This window comes from Microtus pennsylvanicus, chromosome 2 (genome assembly GCF_037038515.1).
Source record: "Microtus pennsylvanicus isolate mMicPen1 chromosome 2, mMicPen1.hap1, whole genome shotgun sequence".
Classification (NCBI taxonomy): domain Eukaryota; kingdom Metazoa; phylum Chordata; class Mammalia; order Rodentia; family Cricetidae; genus Microtus; species Microtus pennsylvanicus.
Window position 1 is genome coordinate 129,769,323 of NC_134580.1, and position 26,048 is coordinate 129,795,370.

Below are 26,048 nucleotides of genomic sequence, written 5' to 3' on the forward strand. Positions count from 1 at the left end.
GTAGTCAATCACCTGTGTCTACTAAACCATCTCCAGGGCCCCAAAGTTGACTCTTGTAGGCTTGGGGTCTGTGTTGGGTGGTAGAGCACTTGCTTAGTATTTTCAAGTCCTTAGGTTTGATCCCCTGCACTATACTCCAGACTCAAGCACAATGGAACTGGAATGTAAAGGGCCAGGGAAACTCAGGGAGGGAAAATGTTGGTAGGAAGGCCGTTCCAGAGCAGGAGGAAGGCCTGGGAAAACACCCAATTAGGGGGTCTTGGGTCGCAACTCAGTCGATAAAATACTTGCCTAATTTGCGAAAGGACTTGGTTCTCTCTCCTGTACCCACTGAAAAGTGGGAATGGCAATGTACTGGGAGGTAGAGGAAGAATGACCACAAGTTCAAGATCCTTACTAGCTACACATGGTTTAAGATCAGCCTGGGCTACATGAGATCTTCTAGCTACTCTGGAGTCTAAGGAGGAAGGATTTCCTTAAGCCCAGGAGTAGATGGCCCTTATCTCAGAAAAGGTATTATCTCTCTTCAAATTTATGCCTTCCTTCTGAAATGTAATACTCCTGCTTTTGTTTATTGACATCAGCCTTAATTATATTTTCTTAAGTGGACCTTTATAGAAAAAGTCTTGGATATTTCCAAGACAAACTTTGAATCATGTCACGTGCAGTTCATTTGAACTCTGTGGCCGAGCTGTTTTGGTATTTAAAGCCATTAATTCTAACTCACAGGATTTCTGTCTTCAAGCAAATGAGAATCAGATTTCATGTCTGCATATTTTGCCACAGACATTGTTTCATTCAAATAGTTTAAATTTTTTAAGGAGCTGGTGATAGTTCAGTGTGTAAAGATGCTGCTATATCTGATGATAGGAGTTTGCTCCCTGGGTCTCAAGTGTTGGAAAGAAAGAACACACTCCTGCATGTTGTCCTCTGGCCTCCACGTGTGCACGTGCTGAGATTATAGGTATGTAATCTCATACTGGTTTCTTATTAATTAATCCTAGAAATCAGATAGAGTTGAGTTTGTTTTGCCTCTGGTTTGCTAGAGCTTGAAGGCATGTAGGCAGGACAATGAGGGTTCTTGGTTTGTTTGATTAGATGTGGTACTGTTGCCTAGACCCTCTTCCACTTAACTGACAGTGCTGTCTTTACATTATTGCAGTGTTCTATGTCAGAAGTTCCTGATCAGATGTTGTTGGGCAGTTAGGGGTATTGTCCAGATGTTGTTGGGCAGTTATAAGTATTGTCCAGAAGCTTCTCCTCATAGAAAACTTGATCTTTAGTCTCCACCGCTTCTGAATCTCAAGTTTTGTTTGTTTGGTTGTTTTTCTCCACCCTAAATAGAAGCTGTGTATTCTTGGGAGCACAGGGACTTAATTTTTCAAAGATTAAGGGGCATACAAACAGGTGGAACCCTAGCATTGGCAAGCTCTTTCAGAGTTTGACATACATATATATAAATTAAAGAATATCTGTATCATACAAACTGACTGAATATGGTAGAGTGAGTTAAAACTTCTTCTTGGAGCCGAGGATGTAGCTCAGAACGCCTAGCATACACACAACCCATTTTCTTGTAGTACTAAAAAAAGCCAAAATAAAAAGCAATCACATGGTCACATAGACTAGAGTTTTGGAGCCAGATATGTATCACAAGCCATGTAGTTTATTTATTTATGGTGTTCTCCCCCCATTGCTTCTGTACATCCTAGGAGACAAAAGAGGATATTAGATTCCTTAACGCTGAAGTTACGGGCAGTTGTGAGCTGCCCAGTGTGGATGCTATGAACTGAACTTGAGAACCAGAGTAGCAAGTGCTCTTGACCATTGAACCACCTCTCCAGTCCACAGTTTTGAAGGAACAGGGACTTACATCTAGCCAGGCTGGTCTAGAACTCATTATGTAGCAAGGCTGACCCTAAAATCCTGTTTCTCATCAGGCACGAGGATGTGTGGTTTAATCCCAGCACTCTGGAGGCAGAGGCGATGGGAGCACCGCTACATATGCCTGTGTGTGCACATTCATGCATGTATGCATGCGCACATTTAAGTAAATGTTACTTTAAAAAATTAAAGGGCTAGGCAGAGTGCTGTATACATAATAAAAAATAAATATTTAAGGGCTGGAGAGATGGCTCAGCAGTTGATAGCACATGTTCTCATAGAGTAATTGAGTTCAATTCCCAGCACTCATAAGGTGACTTACAACTTCATGTAACTCTAGTTCCAGGGAACCTACCACTCTCTTCTGCCATCCACTGGCCTAAAACATGGGAAATAACTGAGGCTGGTCTTTAACTCTTTTTGTTTTGTCTTGTTTTCGGGACAGAGTTTTTCTGAGTAGTCCTGCCTGTCCTGGAACCCTCCTATGTAGACCAGGCTGGCTTCAAAGTCAGATCTGCTTCCCGAGTGCTGAAATAGGACTGTGCCATCTCTGCCCGCCTGACCTGAACTCTTGATTTTCCAGCTTCTACCTTGCAAGCACTTGCTGCTGTGCCTGTTTCTGCTTCTGTTTTAGCTGTTGTGAATAATGCTGTTAACGGGGATGACTATAGTAATATAAATATCATTTCTAGAGGCTGTCTTTCAGTCAGGTGACAGATAATTTTATAAGTGAGAAAATAGTCATTTGTCCCAGGTGTTATGTAGCTGGTTAGTGGTAGAAAAACAGCTGTAGCTAGACGTGATAGCACACCCGTAATCCCAGGACTCAGCAAGTGGAGACAATAGTTCATGGGTCAGCTTGTTATATGTGAGACCTTGTTTTCAAATAAATAATAAGGCAATTGAGCTCCTAACATGATTTTGAAAATTTTTTTCTCTCTTCTTCTCCCCACTTGCCCATTTTTTACCACAAAGGGTCTCCAGAATGTTTAGCAGTTTTAGACCAAACTTTGAGACCTATTTAAAAGACCATGGATATAGTACTCTAATCCCAGCATTCTGGAGACTGAGGAAGGCAGATTGGCGCAAGCTCCAGATCAACCTGGGCAACATAGTAAGTTCAAGACTATCCTGGGATACATAGTGAAACCTTGTCCAATCTCCCCTCAAGGTAAAGAGTTGATGTTTTATTGTTAAGAACAGGAAGAGGCCATTAAGAGTTTTAAATTAATTTCTGAGAGGACCCATTTTAAAGTTTAAATCAGCTAGATTGGAAGGGGTCAGTTCTGAATGAAGCAGGAAGAATAGTTAGGGACTAGTTGTTGCCGTTCATGACAATGTCTACGATATCACCAGTGGGGGAGGGATATGGATGTCTTGTGAAATATTTTGGAGTTGGACTGTCAGCATTTACTCTGATGTGTTTTGTTTCAGAAGGTTATGTGTTGATTGTAGAGACACCATAGTACAGTTGTGTCAGTGGCTGGAGCTAGAGAGACCTGAGTTTCCATCTTAGGAGAACCATTATTAGGAGTATGAAAAGTTGACAGTGCTCTGTCTCAGACAGACAGGCATGCATGCATGCATGCATGCACGTACACGCAAACAAAGTGAGGAGGATTATATATGAGTAAGAAGATTAGAGCTAACTTATTTCATGACAGTCTTGGACTTATATGGATTCTGACTGTGGTAATAAATGTTCGGCCAGGATGCTAATACTATATAATGTTAAAAGCTTGAGATCAGTTACACTGTGGCAGAGGTAGCCTCTCTAAGAAGGCAGGGTATTTGTCATTTCTCTCCATGTGAAAAATATTACCTTGATGGAGACTTGAAACAGATGGTGTACAGTTGGAGTAGATTCTGTTATTCCAAATAAACATTTGCTGGAACTGGGGTACAGCAATCCATATTTCACTTTTCCCTATTTACATTATCAGGTTAGCTGTGTTGCTGCTGCTTTTACTTGCATTAAGGTTATCAACAGGCTTTGATGTTGGCAGGCTGATTACAACATGTCTTTAAATATTAAAATGATCACCACTGGAAGAAACCCTTTAGTTTCCTATCCTCCGCACTCAGTAACATAATGACTGTCAACACATTCTTACCTGAGCACTAGCTAAGAGTTCTGTGTGTGGATGGTCAAACAACACTTTGTCATCTGTTAATGTTAAACGCCTGCACACTGGAATGACTTCTCAGGTTCTGTTATAGCTAATCAGCAAGCATTAAAATCAGGCAGGCACATCTTCCATATTCCAGATCAGTGTTGTCTTCCATGGGAGCCTTGTCTGCTCTGAAAGAGTGACCTAAAACCCGGAATCCTCAGCCCTCCTAGTAGCATTATACGTATGCCCCACCATGCCCAGGTGACACTTGCCCTTTCATCTGGGCAACCAACAAACCTTTTACTTATATTATTATTCTGTTTTGGCTAAGAGGTACTTTTAAATTGAGGAAAAAAGGAAAATTTCATGGTTTTCATCTCATGTAGTCCAGATTATTAGCTCAAATACCCATTGTAGTTGAGGACTTTGAACTTCTAATTTTCTTGCTTCCTTCTAAATCCTGGGGATAGAGGGCAGTATATGTGTGTACTTTTGTGTATGTTAGATGAGGTTTCTACTGAGCAATATCCCAAGTTGCAAATGAACTCTTTTGGTTTTTCTTTCTTTTTTTCTTTTTCTTTTCTTTTTTTTTTTTGGTTTTTTCGAGACAGGGTTTCTCTGTAGCTTTGGAGCCTGCCCTTTGTAGACCAGGCTGGCCTCGAACTCACAGAGATCCACCTGCCTCTGCCTCCCGAGTGCTGGGATTACAGGCGTGCGCCACCATCGCCCGGCTGGTTTTTCAAGATAGGGTTTCTCTGTTTAACAGTCTTAACTGTCCTGGAACTTACTCTGTAGATCAGGCTGTTTACTCAAAGAGATCCGCCTGTCTCTGCCTCTCGAGTGCTGGAATGAAAGGTTTGCGCCACCACCCGGAGGTAAATTAACTCTTTTATCTGGCCTGAAATTACTATTGCTATTGTGCTTGTCCATATCGTTGTAGAGTAAGATTTGTGTGTAGTCTTTCATGGTTTTAATCGTTTGTAAAAGAGAACATTTTTCCATCCTTGTTCCTGTGCTTTTTTTTTTTTAATGCTTTGGCACATGTGGGGTAGAGTTTTAGACAAGGTCTCATTGTAGACCACGATGGCTTTCAACTCTGAACATAGCCAAGGATGCTCTTGAACTCCTGTTTTTACTGTTTAACTAATAAGCACTAATTTAATTGGTCTTAATAATAAAAACCTGGAGTTAGATATTGGGGGGTAAAAGCTGAAAGGTTAGAGAAGCAGAGCAGCCAGCCTCTAGTTCTTACCTTTACAAGATCCTCAGACTCAATAGGGTAGTCTGTCTCTTCCCGCCTTATATTCCTCTCTTCCCCAGCCACATCACTTCCCATCTCTACCTCCCTAGTGCAGTATTAAAGGTGTGAGCCACTACCGCCCCGCTCTGTTTCTCTTTTAGATGGATTCAATCTTGTGTAGCCCAGGGTTGCCTTGAACTGCTGATCCTTTTTGCTTCGTCCTCCCAAGTGCTGGGATTAAAGGTGTGTGCCACCACTGCCTGGCTTGTGTGGCTGGCTAATGTGGGGTAGCTCCACCCTCTGGTCTCCAGGCACGCTTTATTTAGTAAAGCACAGCAAAGTATCACTACAGGTATAGGTCTTCATTACCACACCTTCAGAAATGTCTGCGTGGGTAAGAATGCTTGCTGCTGAAGAATGAGGACTTTTTGGGATCTCTATCTCAGCACCAATGGGGAAACCTGGGTGTGGCCACACTCACTTGTAATTCTTCCAAAGTGTGAGTGCTGGAAATTGAACTCAGGACCTCTGGAAGAGCAACAAGTAAATGTGTAATAGTTAGGAGTGTGGGGGAATAGAGACAGGAAGATCACTGTGTGTGGTTTCTAGCCACTAGCCTGATTCTAGGTTCAGTGGGACGCCCTGTCCCAAAGGAATAAAATAAAGGATTTTGGATGCCCCCTTGGCTTCCTCATGTGAACATCCAGGTGTGTGTGTGTGTGTGCGCGCGCGCGTGCGCATACGCGCGCGCACACACATACACGTACATAGATACAAATAAAATAAATTTTTTTTAAAAGTATATAAGTTTTAAAAGGTACTTTAGAGCTGGAAAGATTGCTCAGCAGGTTAAAAACTGCTGTGTATTAAGTCTAATAGTCTGAATTCAATTTCTTGAACCTACCTGGTAGAAAAAGAAAATGGATTCCCTGTGTTCTCCTCTGACCTATACGCACACAAAGTGAGGGGTTTTCATGTATTTTCAGACAGTCTTACTATGTATTCCTGGCTGTCCTGGAACTCAGAGTGATCTGCCTGCTCCTAAACTAAATTTTTTTTTAATTTATTTATTATGGGTACAATATTCTGTTTATGTATATGCCTGCAGGCTAGAAGAGGACACCATACCTCATTATAGATGGTTGTGAGATACCATGTGGTTGCTGGGAATCGAACTCGGGTCCTTTGGAAGAGCACGCAATGCTCTTAACCGCTGAGTCATCTCTCCAGCCCCTAAGATTTTTTTTTTAAAAAAAAGATTTATTTATCTGCATGTACATCTGCACAGTAGAAGAGAGCCTTGGATCTCATGGACTGTTGTGATCTGTCATGTCAGTGCTGGGAATTGAACTCAGGAATTTTGGAAGAGCAACCAGTAAGCTCTGGTCCACCTCCACTTTTCTAGAAAAACCCAAGGCCAGAAAGAATGTCTCCTTTGCCAGGCAGCTAGAAGGATTGCACAGAAGTTTTCTAAGGTATTTATTACTAATATGTCTGGTCCTTATAATAATGTAAACAGATGGCATAAATTGTTGTGGTGCTTTCTATTATTTACATTTCCAGTGCTTATAGGCCAGCAAACAATCCTGTTAGCTTGGTTCCCATGTGTTCCTTCCCTCCCCTTCCCCATATATGTCCCTGGCTGCTGTTTTTCATGTACTTCTTTAGCATCTTCTTTGTCATCTTAAATTCGAATCCTGGAGCTCAGTCCTCAGACCTATTCTTTGCTCACTCCATCCAAAATACCTGCTCTCAAGCTTTAAAAATTATCTGTATACTTATCATCAGTTGACAGCCCTTAATCCAAAGCTCAGACTCCTATCCCAGGTCAGTCTACACTGTAATGAAAATTAATATTTTTAGGTACCCAAGAAAACCATGTAAAAGCACAGGAAACGCTGGCTGGCTGGCTGAAATCCACAGAGAAGGCCACAAAAGACCTTGCTTGTTTAGATAGAGTTTCTCTGTATAGCTCTGGCTATCCTAGAACTCACTCTGTAGACCTGGCTGGCCTCACACTCACCAAGTGTTGGGTGGGATTAAAGGCCTGCACCACCACACCTGGCCTTTCTTTCCTTTCAATAATAATAATGTTGATGATGATGATGACCTTTATTTTTATTTTTATTTTCTGTGTATGAGCGTTTTACCTACATGTCTGTGTGGGCACTTTGATTGTACCTGGTATCTGAGGAAGCTAAAAGAGAGTATCATCCCCTGAACTAGATAGAGTTAGAGAGAATTGTTAGCCACCATGTGGGTGCTGGGAATTGAACCTGGGACCTCTTAAAAAAAAAAACCAACAAGCATTCTTAACTTCTGAACCATCTCCTAGCTTCCACATCCCCCCTTTCCCTCTCCCCCTCTCCCTTTTCTGTTTTACTCATCCTTTCCTTGTGAATTGGCTGTCTTAAAGGGCTTTGCTTTAGACCAGTGGTTCTCAAGCTTCCCTTTACAGTTCTTCATGTTGTGGTGACCCCAACCATAAAATTATTTCATTACTGCTTCATAACTGTGATCTTGCTACTGTAGTGAATGGTAATGTAAATATCTGATATGCAAGACCCTGAAATGGATCACGACTTACAAGTTGAGAACCACTGGTTTAGATTGAAGACTTGGCTAGAGGTGGTTAAATGTGAATCTCCAGAACTAGGAGCTGCAAATGACAGCAAAGAAGTATAAAGCCAAGTTTTCCATGGGATAGTTATAGACAGATTGCAGAACTTGCAAAATGATGAAATCTGGAATCTGGATGTTTGTGAAAATGTTATTTTTTCATCTTTGGCTTTGTGACATATACAAAGGAATAGGTTAGTGGCTTGAAAAAGGGTACTTAGTATATAATACCATCTATTTTTCATTGAGCATAAAGTAAAAGCAGGAAAAAAAAAACCAAAACAGAAGAAGCTGGGTATAACGGTACACACCTTTTTTTTAAAATACTTATTTATTTATTATGTATACAATATTCTGTCTGTGCATATCCCTGCAGGCCAGAAGAGGGCACCAGACCCCATTACAGATGGTTGTGAGCCACCATGTGGTTGCCAGGAATTGAACTCAGGACCTTTGGAAGAGCAGGCAATGCTCTTAACCACTGAGCCATCTCTCTAGCCCCGGTACACACCTTTTTATGTCAGCACTCAGGCCAGCCTGGGACCTTATGAGTTTATGTTTAACTCAGGCGGATCAGAAGTTTAAAGCTTCCTTTTAGATAGTATGTTCCAGACCAGCCTGGGACCCACAGGATGCTCTCTCAAAAATAAAATAAAATAAAACTTAATTAATTAAAATTCAGTTGGGCCTGGAGACATGGCTCAATAAGGTTAAGAGTGCACAGTGCCCTTGCAGACAATCACAGCTCACAGCACCCACATCAAGCCGCTCACAACTGCCTGTCATTCTGGTTCTAAGGCCTCTTTGGGCAGAGGAGCATATACCTATACACACATAAGTGTAAAAATAAAGTAATAAATTCTTTAAAAAATTAGTAATTTCTTTTATATCCTTGATGCTGGTAACTTCCAGTTCTAAGCTGAAGTGTTCTTTTATTTCCAAACTTCTGAATTGAACTATCTACTGGGAGCATACTGGTTTAGAGTGAGCATAAAAATTTAATATCCTACAGGCAGAGTGGCACACATCTTTAATCTCAGCACTCAGAAGGCAGAGGGCATCTCTGTGAGTTTGAGGCCAGCTTGATCTACAGAATGAGTCCCTGGACAAAAAAAGAAGAAAAAAAGGTCCCATACTGAATACATACTTTCTTTCCTCAAATATACTTTACTACTAGTGTTCTCTGTCTTGGTCAATAATTCCACATTGATGTACATTCCCCCTCCCCCCCAATCATCTTATCAATTATCAAATTCTCTATATTCTAATTTTAAGAATTTTTTAAATTCACCCTCCCAATCCATTCGTATTGTCGCACTTTCTCAGGAATTGCTGTACGTCACAACGTGAAACTCACACATGGCCATCTTGCATCACAGGCTTATCATCTCCCCATCAGAAACAGTGATGTTTTCTTTTCCTTTGTTTTAGATTCCTTCCTTCCTTCTTTAGACAGAGTCTCCCCATTTGTTTTTTTAGAGTAATTTATTATTTTGTGTGTATTATTTTTGCTTGCATGTATGTGTATGCATTGCATGCCTTGTGTCCACAGAGTTCAGAAGAGGGTGTCAGATCCCCTGGAAGTGCAGTTTTGGATGGTTGTGAACCATCGTGTAGGTGCTGGAACCAAACCCTGGTCCCCTGAAAAAGCAACAAGTATTGTGGTTTTTTTTTTATTTTATTGATATTTATTGAGCTCTACATTTTCTCTGCTCCCATCCCTGTCTCTCCCCTCCCCCCTTCAATCCTTTCCCAAGGTCCTATGGTCCCAATTTACTCAGGAGATCTTGTGTTTTTCTAGTTTCTATTTCCCATGTAGATTAGATCTATGTAAGTCTCTCTTAGTGTCCGCATTGTTGTCTAAGTTCTCTGGGATTGTGGTTTGTAGGCTGACTTTCTTTGCTTTATGTTTAAAAACCACCTATGAGTGAGTACATGTGATAATTGTCTTTCTGTGTCTGGGTTACCCCATTCAAAATAATGCTTTCTAGCTCCATCCATTTTCCTGCAAAATTCAAGCTGTCGTTATTTTTTTCTGCTGTGTAGAAATGTACCATTGTGTAAATGTACCACATTTTCCTCATCCATTTTTTCAGTCGAGGGGCATTTAGGTTGTTTCCACGTTCTGGCTATGACAAACAAAGCTGTTATGAACATAGTTGAGCACATGTCCTTGTGGCATGATTGAGCATCCTTTGGATATATACCCAAAAGTAGTATTACTGGGTTGTTTCCTAATTTTCTGAGAAATTGCCACACTGACATTCAAAGGGGTTGTACCAGTTTATATTCCCACCAGCAGAAGTGTTCCCTTTTCCCCACAACCTCTCCAGCATAAATTATCATCAGTGTTTTTGATCTTGGCCATTCTTACAGGTGTAAGATGGAATCTCAGAGTTGTTTTGATTTGCATTTCTCTATGACTAAGGATGTTGACCATTTCTTTAAGTGTCTTTCATCCATTTTAGATTCCTCTGTTGAGAGTTCTCTGTTTAGGTCTGTAATCCATTTTTTTATTGGATTATTTGATCTTTTGATGATCAATTTATTGAGTTCTTTGTATATTTTGGAGTTCAGACCTCTGTCTGATGTGGGGTTAGTGAAGATCTTTTCCCATTCTGTAGGCTGTCATTTTGTCTTGTTGACTGTGTCCTTTTCTTTACAGAAGCTTTTCAGTTTCAGGAGGTCCCATTTATTAATTGTTTCTCTCAGTGTCTGTGCTGCTGGGGTTATATTTAGGAAGTGGTTCCCTGTGCCAATGCGTTCAAGTGTACTTCCCACTTTCTCTATGTTGAGTTCTTTGATCCATTTGGATTTGAGTTTTGTTCATGATGATAGATATGGGTCTATCTACATTTTTCTACATGTTGCTATCCAATTATGCCAGCACCACTTGTTAAATATTCTTTCTTTTTTTTCCATTTTATATTTTTTACTTTTTTTTTTTATCAAAGATCAGGTATTCGAAGATGTGTGGATTGCTATCCGAGTCTTGTATTTGGTTCCGTTGGTCCTCCCTCCTGTCTGTTCTTACGCCAATACCAAGTATTGTGCTTTTAACTGCACAGCCAGCTTTCCAGCCTCTACTAGTTTTTATTGTATATGTCTAGGTTTTGCTTGTATGTACATTTGTGCACCACATGTTTGCTTGATACCTGTGGAGACCAGAAGAGTGCATTGGATCCCTGGGCTGGGAATTCAAACCCAGGTCCTGAAAGAGCAGCTAAAGTGTGCTTAACCTCTGAGCCATCTCTCTAGCCTTTCTTTGATTTTCATAGCTTTCCTTTTACATGGTTTTTATTGTCTTTCATTTACTTGTGTTGAAAAACAAGCCCTAGAAAGGTGAAATTATTTGCAAAATTTCATGTAGGTCATGAGTAACAGAAGATGACATCAAACCAGCCCTTTCACTTTCCTTATCTTCATTACTATTTGAAACTAGGAATGACAGTAAGGGTGCTGGTCTGTGGACAGTGGGGTAAACAAGAAATGAGTAACTGTTCTTTAAGCTGAGTTTTCAGAAGGTGGAGCATGCAGCTCATTGTTCCTGAGTTGGCTCACCTATCTTTGTAGCCCTGGACAAGTGCTGAATATTACAACGTTATCTCCTCCAGCCTTTGGCACCCTTGCTGTAAAGACAGGTGGTCTGAAAAAGATGCCCTCCAGGTTGATGCACACTGTACATAACATAACAGTGTGAGACAACTGTCAGTCCCTTCCTTCTCTTTTCCCCTACACCCTCCAGAAAGCTGGGTCCCAGATGGAAGAGCTGGAAACATGTCAACTGTTCTCTGAAGGGCATTGAGAAAACACTGGCAGGAAGAAAAAGGCAAGCGCAACAGTTCATTAGTCCACTAATCAGATAGGACAACCATGTTTCACAAAGACAGCATCCTGACCAGGGACAGTGGGCAGTTTTACTTCTCAAAATGCTGTAGGTTTTGTTAGGGGTTTGTAACATGGGTGCTTGACTTCCTTGATACTTTTTATTGATATATCCCTTTCCAAAATAAAGCCACTGCAAACTGGAACATAGAATAGTATTTGGGGACATCTTTCCCATCAGAAAGTGTAGTGAATATGCTAAGATGTTCCTTGTGGTTTGCATGAGCATGCCAGAATATGTCATCTTTATAATTGTGATTCTACAAGAAAACTTTCCTTTTTACTTTCTCATTTAAACCTTTTCTGTGGTCTTTGCAGTTGAAATCGAAGTCAGTTGCTACTACTGTATTTAAGTAAAACAAAACAAAGCAACAGTTAATTACTAAGGGGCATATAGTTCGATAAAGGTGAGCCTGTTATCCAGGTATTAATAGGTTCTTTTTTATGAAAAATAGTTCATTTTAAATGTTTTTGAGTCATGGTTTTGCCTCATTTAACCCAGAATATTTTATAGCTAGAGTCTGGCTTTGAGCTTCTGATCCTCCTGTTTCTACCTCCCCAGAGCTGCATTCACAGGCAGTATGCCACCGTGCCAGGTTTTACTTATTTATAATACTTTGGATTTTTCTTATGTGTTTTGCCTCCATGTGTGAGAGTTCAGAAAAAGCTCTGAGATTGTCTGAAACTGATATTAGAGATGGCTGTGAGTTAGGAACTGAACCTCTGTCCTCTGTAACCTCTGAGCTGTCTCTCCAATTCCCTTCCTTTTTCTCTCTTCTGTAACCTCTGAGCCATCTCTCCAATGCCCTTACTTTTTTTTTTCTTCATGTGCACTGGTATTTTGCTAGCATTTATATCTGTGGGGGTATGTTGGGGCCTCTGGAACTGGAGTTACAGAGAGTTGTTAGCTGCCATGTGGGTGCTGGGAATTGAACCTAGACCATATTGAAGAGCAGCCAACCCACTGGTAGAGTGCCCTTAACTGCTGAGCCATCTCTCCAGTGTTCCTCTCCCCCATTTTTAAAGGTCATTTCCAAGGTCTTCAAGGTGGCTCAGCTAGTACATATGTGTAAAATACTGAGCCTGACAACCTGAATTTGATCTCCTGGACATATTGTAGAAAGGAGAGAACTGACTCTGGCAAGTTCTGACCGCCACACATATCATGGCGCATGTACGCATGCTCATGAACTTGTGTCTCTCACACACTCACACCAACCAACAAACAAATAAGTAAATATGTAGTTAGATTTTTAAAAGGTTCTTTCCCCAAATAAAGCAGCATTTACAGAGCTAGATGTTAGGATATGAACATCTCTCCAGGGAGTCTATGTTTTACCCTTTGTTATAAGTATCATCTTAACTTCTGAGTCCTCTAGGGAAATAGGTTCATTTCCAGTTGTTGTTGCTATTTATTATTTATAGAGAGCTTTGACCTTCCTTTTTTCTATTCTTTGCAGTTGGTTGTGAGAAAAGGGTGCCAGCAATGCCTGGATCGCCTGTGGAAGTGAAGATACAGTCAAGATCCTCACCTCCCATCATGCCACCCCTCCCACCAATAAATCCTGGAGGACCGAGGCCAGTGTCCTTTACTCCTACAGCATGTGAGACCTTTTAATTAAGTTGACCTTATGATTCAGAGTCATAATTTAGATCTGAGTAACTGATTTGCATTAAACCTTCAATATACATCATTCAACATGACTAAAATATAAATAAGGGCGTGATATAGTAATGCATTCTTATTAATTATCTCAGTCTCTAATCGCCACACTCAGAGGATCAAGCGCTCTAGGCCACCCCTTGGTGTTGCATGTGCCTTTGATCCTGGCCCGTGGGAGACAGAAACAAGTGGCTCTCAGTGAGTTTGAGGCCAGTCTGGTCTATAGAGTGAATTCCAGGCCCATTGAGCTACTTAGTAACACCCTATCTCCAAAAAAGTAAGGGAGGGGGCTGTTTTAATGTAACCTCCAAAAATAATAAAGATCGGCATGATTTTTATTTATTTGTGACAGAGTCTCACTATGTAGCTGGCTATATTATAACTTGAAAAAAGGTGAGAATGTGATCATACAATTTCATTTAAACACTGTGAAAAGCATATATATACTGTGTAAAGCATATCTATATTGTCAGGGTGGTACAAGTGTAGTAATATTCTGGTTTTTGTGGGGTGCTTCAAAGAGGGCAGCCCTGATCAGGATGGATCTTTCTGTGGAAACAGAAATGAAAGGTGATTGCAGCTTATTTTCTAGACTGGTGAGGGTAAGTGTGGAGCTCTCCTTTCTAGGAGTTTTTGTAATCTCCTTGAATGGAAAATAGAATTATCCTCCCCTTTTTCCTCAGCCCGTTAGTTTTCTTGAAAACCTACCACTTGTTAGGGGATGATGAATAAAGCAAAAGAATATACAGCAGATAGCTCAGCAGGTGAAGGTGCCTGTTACCAAGACTGACGACTTGAGTTTGGTCCCCAGGACCCATGTTGTAGGAGGAAGAGAACCAACTCCTGCAAATTGTCTTCTGACCTCCACATTCACTATGACAGATATACACACTTGTGTGTACCTGCACACAATATAAATGTATTGATAGTTTGCAGAAACCTAGTAATATCTATGCATATGTATGTGGTAAGGGAACGCATCAAGCAGTCTCACCTTTTGTGGTAACATATGTTAGTAGTGCTTGAGGGAGAAGAGAAATGGAAGGCTGAGGCAGAAAGAACTCTAGTTCTAGGCCTGTCTCAGAAAGCAAAAACGAAACGAGGAAGACCAGTCTACTACGTGATCGCAAATATACACAGAAAAGAAGTAAAATAGTGGTCGTGTGTGTGCGGATTTCTGGAACTCACTGTGTGGACCAGGCTGACCTCAAATTTAGAGATCCACTTTACTTTGCCTCTGAGTGTTGGGATTAACAATACTACATCCAGCACAGCTTGATTAACTCTGTTAGGGTTTACCTTGAAATAAAGCAGCACCATCCTATACCAAAGAAAACTCTTCTTACAGATAATAGCTGAGCTGTATAAGATAGAAAAGTGTTTGCTGGTTCATATTTGACTGCTGGTCTGTCCAGGAAGAAGGAGCAGAGATGGAGAAGCGACTGTTTGAGGAGGGATGTATGACCGAGTTTATGATAGTTTTATTAACTCAGAGGTTAAAGGGTTGGTCTTTTAAAACACAGCTGAAGTCTTTAATTGTTGCTTGCTTTATATTTGTTTTGATGTGTAGTCTCATGTAGTTCAGACTGGTATTGAACTCTTTACAGCCCAGCGTGATCTTGAACTCTTGATGTTTCTGCCTCTACCTTCCAAGTACTGGTGGGATCATAGAAATGTGCCCCCATGCCCTGCTTTTGTTTTGATGTTTTTCTAAGATAGGGTCTCACTCTATAGCTCAGGCTGGCTTCCAAACTGGAATTCTCGTAAGTCTGTCTCCTAAGTACTGGTGGCATCACTGGTTTGAGCCCACTACACCCACCATATTTGTGGTTTTTTTTTTATAACAATTTATCCTTCCCTCCCCTCAGAAAACAGGAATACTGATTGTGTTTATCAAAATTTGATCAAAAGTAAAGAATTGGAGATCCTTCGTAGAGTTTAAATAGTGCCCCCCCCTGGTCCTTTTTCTTCTTTTTTGGGTATGTGGGGGTCTTGATATGCTGGTTTTAACCTCTTGGGCCCAAGTGACTCTTCTGACTCAATCTGTAGAGTAGCTAGGAACATTCTAATTTTAGAAGGTATTTTCTCTGAATGACCAAGAATTTTGCATTGTTTACCAATCTGTGTCAAGACAAGGGGAAAACTAAAGGACATTAGTATTTTGAATGGTCAAAGAGTTATATATTTTTATGAGAATTAGGTCATAAAGATAGAACCTGAAAATGTCTTTGACATTAGTATAATTCTTTTTCTCTAATGGTATTTCTCACGTGCTAACTTGTGACTGGTTGCTTGGTTTCTTTGAGATTCTTGGAACATTTGTGAAGTGAACAGAAAGCTGGATGTGGTGGGTCACACCTACAATAATGGCAATCTGGAGACCAGTGCAGGAGAATTGTAGCAAGTTGAAGGCTACTGTGCAAGACCCTGTCTAAGAAAAAGAAAGAAAAGGAGGTTCTGAGGGAGATGACTCAGGGATTAAGTGCTCTTTTTGGTCTTACAGAGGACCGGGGTTTGTTTCTCAGCCCTCACATGGCAGCTGACAACTGTCTGTTAATTCAGTACCAAGAGATCCAACGTCCTCTTCTGACCTCCATGTGCACCAGACACACATGTGATGCACAGATAAACATGCAGGCAAGACATTCATACACATAAAAATGAGATCTTTAGGGGAAAAAAGTAAACATAGGAATTTCCAGTCAGTCTCTAGCCCACCTTAAGCACTGTTGTGTCTATAATATAACTATAGCTCTTTCTGTGCCTATAATTTTTTTTTCCAAAAGGGGTTCACAATAGCCAACTGTTCTTGAGCCCAATATCTTCCCTCACCCAAGTGCTGGGTTTACATGGGGGCATTACTGTAGCTTGCTTTTTTTTTTAAAAAAAAGGAAAGATTTTATTTATTCATTATGTATCTAATATTCTACTTGTATGTCTGCCTGCATGCCAGAAGAGGACACCAGATCTTAGTATGGATGGTTGTGAGCCACCATATGGTTGCTGGGAATTGAACTCAGGACTTCTAGAAGAGCAGCCAATGCTCCTAACTGCTGAGCCATCTCTCCAGCCCCTGTAGATTGCTTTTTCTTATTCATAGTACTCTATAGTAATTGTGTGTGTGTTGTATCTGCTTGTTTGCTTTGTAAATGTTTTTATTTATTCTTTAAGAATTTCCTGACAGTCTGTCTTGGTACACAACAATCTCATTGAGGGTAAAAATGAGTTTTTTGAGTTTTTTATACTATAATGCCTTACAGAATTCAAATGAGTATTAAAAGAGATCATGAAGGTGAAGAAGTCAGCAAAGGCTCTTATGTTCTGTACTCAACTGATCTTATTCTGGCTTTCTTCTAGTAAGCAATGGCATCAACCATTCCCCTCCTACCCTGAATGGTGCTCCATCACCACCACAGAGATTTAGCAATGGCCCTGCCTCTTCCACATCATCTACCCTAACAAATCAACAGTTGCCAGCTACTTGTGGTGCTCGGCAGCTTAGCAAGTTGAAACGTTTTCTTACGACTCTGCAACAGTTTGGCAATGACATCTCACCTGAGATTGGCGAGAAGGTTCGGACTCTTGTTCTAGCATTGGTGGTAAGTGTGGCTTTACCTTCACCCACTGCCTAAGAAGTTATGATATTCCTGCTTATTCCCAAACCATGTAGGTATTATGGACTACATTAGTTTTACAAAATTTTTAAAAATTGTTGAATTACAGATTTCTTTTTTATTTTATTTTATTTTTTTTTTTTACTTTTTTTGGTTTTTCGAGACAGGGTTTCTCTGTGGTTTTGGAGCCTGTCCTGGAACTAGCTCTGTAGACCAGGCTGGTCTCACTCACAGAGATCCGCCTGCCTCTGCCTCCCGAGTGCTGGGATTAAAGGCGTGCGCCACCACCGCCCGGCTTGAATTACAGATTTCATAGAAGTATTTATTTGCCAAAGAATCTATAATGTGTCTTATTAGCTAAGGTACAGTTTTAATTCCAGTCAGTGGCTTTGGATTTGACCTAAGCAGCTTTCAGCAGGCCTGCTGCAGTCACGCCAAGTTAATAGAAGCTTCTCTGTGTGTCAGCATATTCAGGAGCTGGGACATTATTTGCGAACCAATTTTAGTTTTCAAAACAGTATTTTGTCAAATTAGAAGTTCAATGTTCTAAATAAATAGTTTCTATGCAGTTACTGTTGTTGAGCTCCATGTGCATGGTTTCTTTCGTTTTCCTGTACTGATCATAGTGAGCCTGCTCTAAAGGGTTAATTTTCTGTATTGCCATCTGATGAGACTGAATAATCTCAATTTATAAGGGAAGTGCTGCCAGTTCTTGTGTTTCCAAATGAAATACTCTTAAGATTCACTCCTGATAAAAACATCCTGATCCGGGCGGTGGTGGCTCACGCCTTTAATCCCAGCACTTGGGAGGCAGAGGCAGGCGGATCTCTGTGAGTTCGAGACCAGCCTAGTCTACAGAGCTAGTTCCAGGACAGGCTCCAAAACCACAGAGAAACCCTGTCTCGAAAAACCAAAAAAAAAAAAAAAAAAAAAACAACAACAACAAAAAAAAAAAACAAAAAAAATTCTGTTTTCTTTTCCACTAGTGCTAGTCCTTAAAGTGGATTTCCTCTCAAAATATAATTTAGCAAAACCCCTGGGGTTCTCCAGTATAATGGAGTGCAGGACATGGAACACAGTTGGCAGACTACTTGCCCAGTATCCACAGCCCTGGGGACAGTCCCACTACTCTGGATATTTACACAGAAAGATCAGAAGTTCAAAATCATTCTGAGTTACGTAGTTTCAGTCCAGCAAGGCAGTGTATGAGACCCTCTCTCCAACGAAAACCAAACAGGGTCTGGTATAAGATAGCTGGTCTTGAACTCTGTGTATTCCAGGACCTTGAACTCTTGATCTCCTTCCTCTACCTCCTTAGTGCAAAGATTTCAGGCATGAGCTACCGTTATTTTGTTGTACTGCTTTATTATACCACACTTTATGTATTTTGGCTTTTGATAAACATTTGAATTATTTATGCATTGGGGCAGTGTGTCAAGGGTCCCTATTGTCGCCCTATTTGTAGATTGATTCCTTTTTCCAGACTTGACATATGGTGGTGCTCACAGCTAACATTCATTCCAGAGACATAATAAAAATAGATAGGCAGATTCTGGAGGAATCCATATGCTGCCTTCCTTAATATTCTCCCCATCTCATCATCACACAGAATATACTCTCCCCCAAACAAAGAAAATGTATGCAGTGCTTCTGCCCAAAGAATCCTGTAAAAACTCTGAATGTGGCTGGGTCTTGTTAATCATCTATGCCTAGCTCATCTTATGGAATCCAGTGTAACAGTGATCCATTTCTATCACTTGGAGAAAGTATGAAGTTTTTTTCTATACATTTATTTATTCAGAGGAAACCTACTTATTAGTCAAAATTTAAACTATGATGAAATAGTTAACATTATTAAAGTGAGACTAAGTGAACCTTTTTTTAAGTTTATTTTTGTTGTATGTATATGAGTGTTCTGCTTGTATATATCTATGCACACCATGTGTGTTCAGTGTCAGAGGATGTCAGAAAGCATGTGTGTTGTGTCCCCTGGGACTGAAGTTACAGATCATTGTAAGCTGCTATGTGAGTGCTGGGAATTGTGTTCAGGAAGAGCAGCCAATACTCATACCATTGAGCCATCTCTTCAGCTCCAAGATATATTTATTTCTATGTTATATATGTGGGTGTTCCACCTGCATGTGTGGATGTGCACCACAAGTGTGTAATGCTCGAAGAGCTAGAAGAGTGTGTTGTATCCTCAGGGTCTCCTTTGCTCGTGTTTAGTTGGTTTTCTTCAGCCTTTCCAGCTCTCACTTGCTCTGGTGCTGTATCTGTGGAGCTTAGTGGTTGTGAGAGCCCGTTTTGTCACTTTGAGGGTTGTGGTGCAGTAAATTGGCATTGTTGTGCCATTACTATCACCAGTACCACTACCACCATTCAACTTCAGAGCTATTTTCATCTAATTTTTTTTTCTAGGTTATGTTTCATAACCCCAGCTAACTTTACTGTGTAGCTGAAGGTGACTTTTAACTACATATTTTTCTGCCTCTACCTTTCCAGTGCTGGGATTATAATCATGCACCACCATGTTCAGCTTATGTAGGACTAGGGATCATATTCAAGTCTTCATGTATGCCAGGCAAACACTCTACCAACAGAGCTACACCCCAAACCTTTTCAAGGTTCAACAGTGATGTAATGAATGTGTTGTTGTTTTGTATTTTGTTTTCTGAGTCAAGGTTTCTCAGTGTAACAGTCCTGGCTGTCTTGGAACTCAATTTGTAGACCAGGTTGACCTAGAACTCACAGAGATCCCTTGCCTCTGCCTCCTAAGTGCTGAAATTAAGAGCTTCGCACCAGGCTTAAAATGCATTTCTAAAGGTTAAGGCATTTTCTACTATCTGTGTATACAACATTTTATTTATCTATCTGTCCTGTATGAGGAACACTAGGTTGTTGCTTCTACCTTTTCAGTAAGGGAAAGTTTTATATCATTGTACAAGTTTTGCCATCCACATTCTCAGATCAGCTTATAGTCCGCTCATCCAGAAAGGCCTAGCTTTTCTTGTCCCTTTTCTTTCTACATATTTTTTTTTTTTTTTTTGGTTTTTTGAGACAGGGTTTCTCTGTGGTTTTTGAGCCTGTCCTGGAACTAGCTCTCGTATACCAGGCTGGTCTCGAACTCACAGAGATCCGCCTGCCTCTGCCTCCCAAGTGCTGGGATTAAAGGTGTGCGCCACCACCGCCCGGCTCTATTTTAATTTTTATTCATTAGTGTATGTGTGGGTATGGGTGTGTTCCAGAGTTCTGATGCCCTCTTCTGGCCTCTACGTACTTTACATGTACATACATACAGTCAGGACGCATATACACTAAACTAAAATCTTTCGGTTTACAATGAGATGTTAGCAGTGAAGATTTAAGGAATGGCCCATTGAATATAACCTTTCTAGGGCTGGAGAGATGGCTCAGTGGTTAAGAGCACTGACTGCTCTTCCAGAGGTCCTGAGTTCAATTCCCAGCAACCATATAGTGGCTCACAACCATCTGTGATGAGACCTGGCGCCCCCTTCTGGCTTGTGGGCATACATGGAAGGAATGCTGTACACATAATAAATAAATATTAAATATATATATATATATATATATATATATATATATATATAACCTTTCTAAGTTTTTGTTTATCTTAAAAAGGTTATAAAGTTATAGTTAGCTATAATTTTATGTGAATGAGTGCTTTGCTTCCTTGTAGGTCTGTGTACCACATGCATGTCTGGTTCTTTCAGAGATTAGAGAAAGGCACTAGATCCCCTTAAGACTGGAATTTTAGCTGATTGTGAGCCACCATGTGTGCTGGGAATTGAACCAGTGTCTTAACTGATTAGCCATGTATCCATCCCCTCTAATTGGTTTTTGCAACTTTGTTAGACTCTAATTTTAATCACAAAAAAAAATGTAACGCTATGCCTATTTTTTTTATGTCTATTATTCCAGCATTCAGTTAGCTGTTCCAGACCAGCCTTAGTGCCTTCCCACCAAACAAAGTGTGGGGGACTATCTCTGTCCCTGCACTTTATCTTCTAAATCCATTGTAGATACTTCCTTGAGACTAAATCTCCTAACATCCTACCCTTTGGATTTTCTGTCTCCCCAAAATAACAAGTTCTGAACCTTTAAACAAATTACTACATGTAAAGCCAGATGTAGTAGTGCACGCCTTTACTCCTTCCACTCTGGAGGCAGAGTCAGGAGGATCTCTTGAGTTTCAGTCAGCCAAGGCTACATAGTGAGGCCCTGTCTCAAAAATCAAAACTAACAGATAGTTGAAAACAGTACATTTATCTAATGTGAGTATGTGTACACTTTGTGCCACTGTGAACGCATGGAAGTCAGAGGACAGCTGCAGGAGATGGCTGGTTTGGCAGCAAGCATCTTTACCCACTGAGTCATCTTACTATTACAAATACAAACAACTTTGTTGTCTGCTTTCCTGCTGAACTGTGCATTCTTTAGAGGGGGGAAAACAACTAAACTAAACAAAAAGTAAATAGTTATGCTCTTTGTGCTGTAACAGTTGACTTGAAGGCAGTCAGTCTGGTATGACAGCTCATTCCTCTGAAATCCAGTCTGCCCTCTTTTGTCCAAACATGTGGCCTTGAGTCTGTTCCTCTGGCATGAGTCATTTATTCTCTGCTCCAATCTGTATTATTTGTTCACCGGTGCATAGGGAAATTTTAGATCATTCCTTTGGTCTGTCCATACATTTAATCTCCTTCTTTTTGCTGTTGTACCAGTTTTGGATGTTGAATATTATTTGTCTTTTCAGAACTCAACAGTGACAATTGAAGAATTCCATTGCAAGCTCCAAGAGGCTACAAACTTTCCTCTTCGTCCATTTGTGATTCCATTTCTCAAGGTAATTCTTAATTCTGAGAAGCATTCATTTCAATTTGTCCTCAGCATTTCCTCAAGATCTGCTGACCTCTGCCCTGTGATCTCAGAACAGCTTGCTACAGTTCATATCTTTGTTTTATTTGGGCTGGTAGGCAAACAGCATGTAAATTAGCTTCATACATGATGAGAATTGCAGTTCTCTGAATGATTTCTGTTTGCAAACACTGTAGTTAGCATACAGGAGCAAGTAAAGGAATAAAGAAAACAAAGATGACTGAAATATGTAAGTGTGTGAAAGTGGAGGAAATACCACTAAATCCTCTGGGTGTGGTCTGAGGATGGAAAGTCCGTGTTCATAGCTGAGAGGAGGAGACCCCCTGCCCTTTACAAAGAGAGGCTTGGTAGTTGTGTCAGGAAGACAGTGTTTCCTCAAACCCCAGATAATACAGTCTAATTAATGTTATCTAGAATTAGTATTTCCTACATACCTTTTGGGCACCCGGTTCTAAATTACCATGCTTACTTTCTTAAAAGTGTTTTCATTTTGGAAGTAATTTTATGCTCACAGAAGCTGTAAAAGGATATAATTTCAAACTAGTTTTCCTAAATTTCCATATTAAGAATTTTCTTTTTTTCTTGGTACTAGAGATCCAGCTTTGGGCTTCAAGCCTGCCAAATAAGTGCTTTCTCCAGGAGTTGTGTCCAGAGTCCTTAAATCAAGATGTTGACATTTAGACAACATTTGCTGTCTCGTGTACAGACTTTATTTATGTTTTCTAGTATCCCACTAATGTTCTTCACAGCAAAATTAAGCCTTTTTGTGTGTGGTTTAATAAATTGATATATTCCTCCATCATATTATCAGTCTAGTAAAGGGAGTTTGGAGTGGGGACCTCTCTTCCCATATCATTCAAGACCAGAGACTGGGGAAAAGTCCAAAATCTTTAATCTGTGGCTTAATAAATGATTGAGTACAAATCCAGATTGCTGATGGCTGAGGGGTGAGGTAGAGGGAGAGAGCTAGAGAGAATGCTTGCATAAAGGGTTTTGAAGAAGCCAGTGTCTGTTTATGACTCTGTGTCTCTGCCCCCTCATTGTACAGGACTCAGTCACATGGTACACTTAATTACAGCAGAGAATAGAAAATCTAGGCTAGATTGTAGGAGAAAAGAGCTTGTTACATGGCTCATCAGTTTCTGCCACAGGTGCTATTTAAGGGCTGCTGTTTTTCCTCTTCCCTACTGGCCTCTCTCACACAACTGTGGTCGGCATGGGGAGGCCCTTATGACCTCCCACTGTGGATCACAGACTAGTCTATGTGCTTTTTGCTCTTGCTTTTTTTTTACTCTGCTAACATGAAGTATCTGAAAAAGGCTGAACAGACAAGTAGTCACTGATAAGGAGCATAAGGAATAAATGTGGCATGGCACCAAAACACACAAATTCAAGATTCTTGTCTGCCCAGAACACCGGTTCTATAGTGATATCTGCGCTTGATGCCCTTAGAAGACAAGAGCTTTTGTTCGGAAGACTTGGCACCATTAGTAATGCTTCTGCCGTGCAGATGCATTCTAAAAGACTTGTTGTTGTTCTGTTTTGTTTTTTGGGACAGGGTTTCTTCTGTGTAGCCTTGGCTACCCTTGAACTCACTCTGTAGATCAGACTAGCTAGCCTCAAACTCACAGAGATCCACCTGCCTCTGCTTCCCTGGTGCTGGGATTAAAGGTGTGCACCATTATGCATCTGCTTCCCTAGTGAAGAACTGTGTTTTTTGTTGAACGTGCGTAGCATGATCCTGGGTCTGTAGTTAATCACGGTTACACATTGCATGCAGTATTAATCAGGAACAATTTCTCAACTTTTAATGAGTATTACTTTTTATTTTTAATGTGTATATGTACATGTGATTGTTGGTGCCTTTGAAGGCCAGAGGAAGTTGTTGGATCCCCTGGACCCGGCTTTACTGCTAGTTTCCAACCAGCTGGGTGCTGGGAATTTAACTTGAGTCCTCTTCAAGAACAGTGCTCTTTATTGTGAGCCATCTTTCCAGCCCCAAGAGCTTCATGGTTTAAAGGGCATTGATTGCAAAGAAGCTCAGCTTGCTTTTTTCTGGAACTTTCTCTCCTTCAAACTTAAAGTCATTTGATAAATTTTAGTTAAGGATTGCAGATAGGTTAGTGTATGGTGCTGCATGCCTATAATCCTGGCATCCCAAGAGGCAGAGGCAAGAATACTGTCTCTAGTTCAAGACCAGCCTGTCCATGTAGCAAATTCCTAGCTAACTAATGCTACACAGCAAGATCATCTAAAAAACCAAAAACAATATATCTGTGTAAATAATTATCACCACCAAAAAAAATAAAAAATTAAAAGAATTGCAGTAAGTGGTAGCGCTGCATAGTACATAGGATACAGGTGCAATTGCTTCATCCACTGCTGCCTTTTCTTCCCATGGTTGTCATGACTTTTGTATAAAGTTACTATTTTCTCTAGTTAAATAATTGTTTTCCTATGTGGCATGGTGACACACAGTCGTAGTACTTGGGTGGCTTGAGGCAGGAGGATCACAGGTTGTAGTTCAACCTGGGCTACAGAGGTCCTTTCTCAAAAAACGAACAGAGAAGTACTACCAGGACTTGGAATTTCGCTCTCATGCACAAAGCTCTGAGTGGCATTGCTAATTTAAAACTAATAACGGGCTGGAGAGATGGCTCAGAGGTTAAGAGCCAGCGTCAATTCCCAGCACCCACATGGCAGCTTATAACTGTCTATAACTCCTGTTCCAGGGGATCCGACACCTTCACACAAACATATAGGCAGGTAAAATACCGATGTCCCCCCCCCAAAAAAAACTAATAACAATAAAGATTATTTTCCCATCCAGGCTGTAGTGGCACATGCCTTTAATCTTAGCACTCGGGAGGCAGAGGCAGGGGGATCTCTGTGCGTTCAAGGCCAAACTGGTCTGCAGTTAGTTCCAGGACATCTAGGTCTACACAAAGAAATCCTGTCTTGAAAACAATAAAGATTATTTTCCCGAATAGGTAACAAAATAGATAACATTTATAGGTCACAATTATTACTCTTTAAAATAATTTTAAGGGTGTGTGTGTGTGTTGTACTTTTCTGTACATATACCAGAAGAAGTGTTATATCTTGTGGAGCTGGAGTTTCAGACATTTTTGGCAATCTAATCTCAATCTTCTGTAAGAACAGCAGATACCCTAGTTGCTGAGCCATCTCTCCAGCCCCACAGATCAGTTACTGAAAATGTAAACACAAAACTCATTCTAAGGTGACTCTCCCAGAAACAATTCATATCAAATACAACAGTTATTTTTACTTACATCAGTTATTCTTTTTTACACAGCGAAAATGAAAAGGAAAGATTAGAGTTTTGTTGTCAACTAGTTTGAACAAATCTAGCCCACCATGTGGTTTTCTAACACTAAGAATGCTTTACACAGATGAACATTTGCCGTTGATTTAGTGTGAGGAATACCACTTGAAATCCAGATAAACTAAATAATACCCCTTCTCCCTGAAAAAACATGCTGTTACTTTTATTAGTAAATTTGTACTACAAATTTATTATGTTCAGTTAAGATATTTTGGATTTTATATTTTCATGTATGAGATAAATACTTAGAATTCTGTGTCTTAGCTAACAAAGGTAACAAAGTCTGCTATTATTTTGGCCAAACAAGTAATGCCCCTTTTGCTCTCCTTTAACTTACTTTCATTTCCTAAGAAAATGTTCTTTTTTAATTTGAATTGGTGGGCTATCACAGCACATATATGGAGATCAAAGGATAATTTGCAGGAGTTGGTTCTTGGCTTCTACCATATGGATCCCTAGTATTAAACTCAGATTATTAGTCTCGGCAGCAAGTGCCTTCACCCACTGAACCATCCAACCCCAAGAAAATGTTAAAGCATCAAAATAATATATCCCTTTCCAAAATACTGATATTAGTTTGTTTTTGTTCATTGATACTCAGCTTCTTTATATAGCCCAGACTGGCCTGGAATTTGTGGTCCTCCAGTTTCAGCCTCCTGAGTGCTCAAACTAGAGGTGTAGGATATCTTGCCAGGCCTATTACCTGTTCATAGAACCATTTTGGACTGTAGCCAGAGCAGGTCGGCCAGGAAGAGGTTCTGGTCTGGACTGTGCATGCCTGAATTTGACA

At 40.4% G+C, this 26,048-nt stretch overlaps 1 protein-coding gene across 2 annotated transcripts in view; it reads left to right on the forward strand.

The window, feature by feature from the left end:
- Cbfa2t2 (CBFA2/RUNX1 partner transcriptional co-repressor 2) overlaps positions 1–26,048 on the forward strand; it is a 97,706-nt gene that overhangs the window by 46,200 nt on the left and 25,458 nt on the right. For both annotated transcript variants that reach the window (XM_075962622.1, XM_075962623.1), the window contains exons 2-4: positions 13,203–13,346; positions 16,763–17,004; positions 21,791–21,880. In XM_075962622.1, coding sequence (XP_075818737.1) covers positions 13,203–13,346; positions 16,763–17,004; positions 21,791–21,880 — 476 coding nt within the window. The remainder of the gene's footprint in view (positions 1–13,202; positions 13,347–16,762; positions 17,005–21,790; positions 21,881–26,048) is intronic.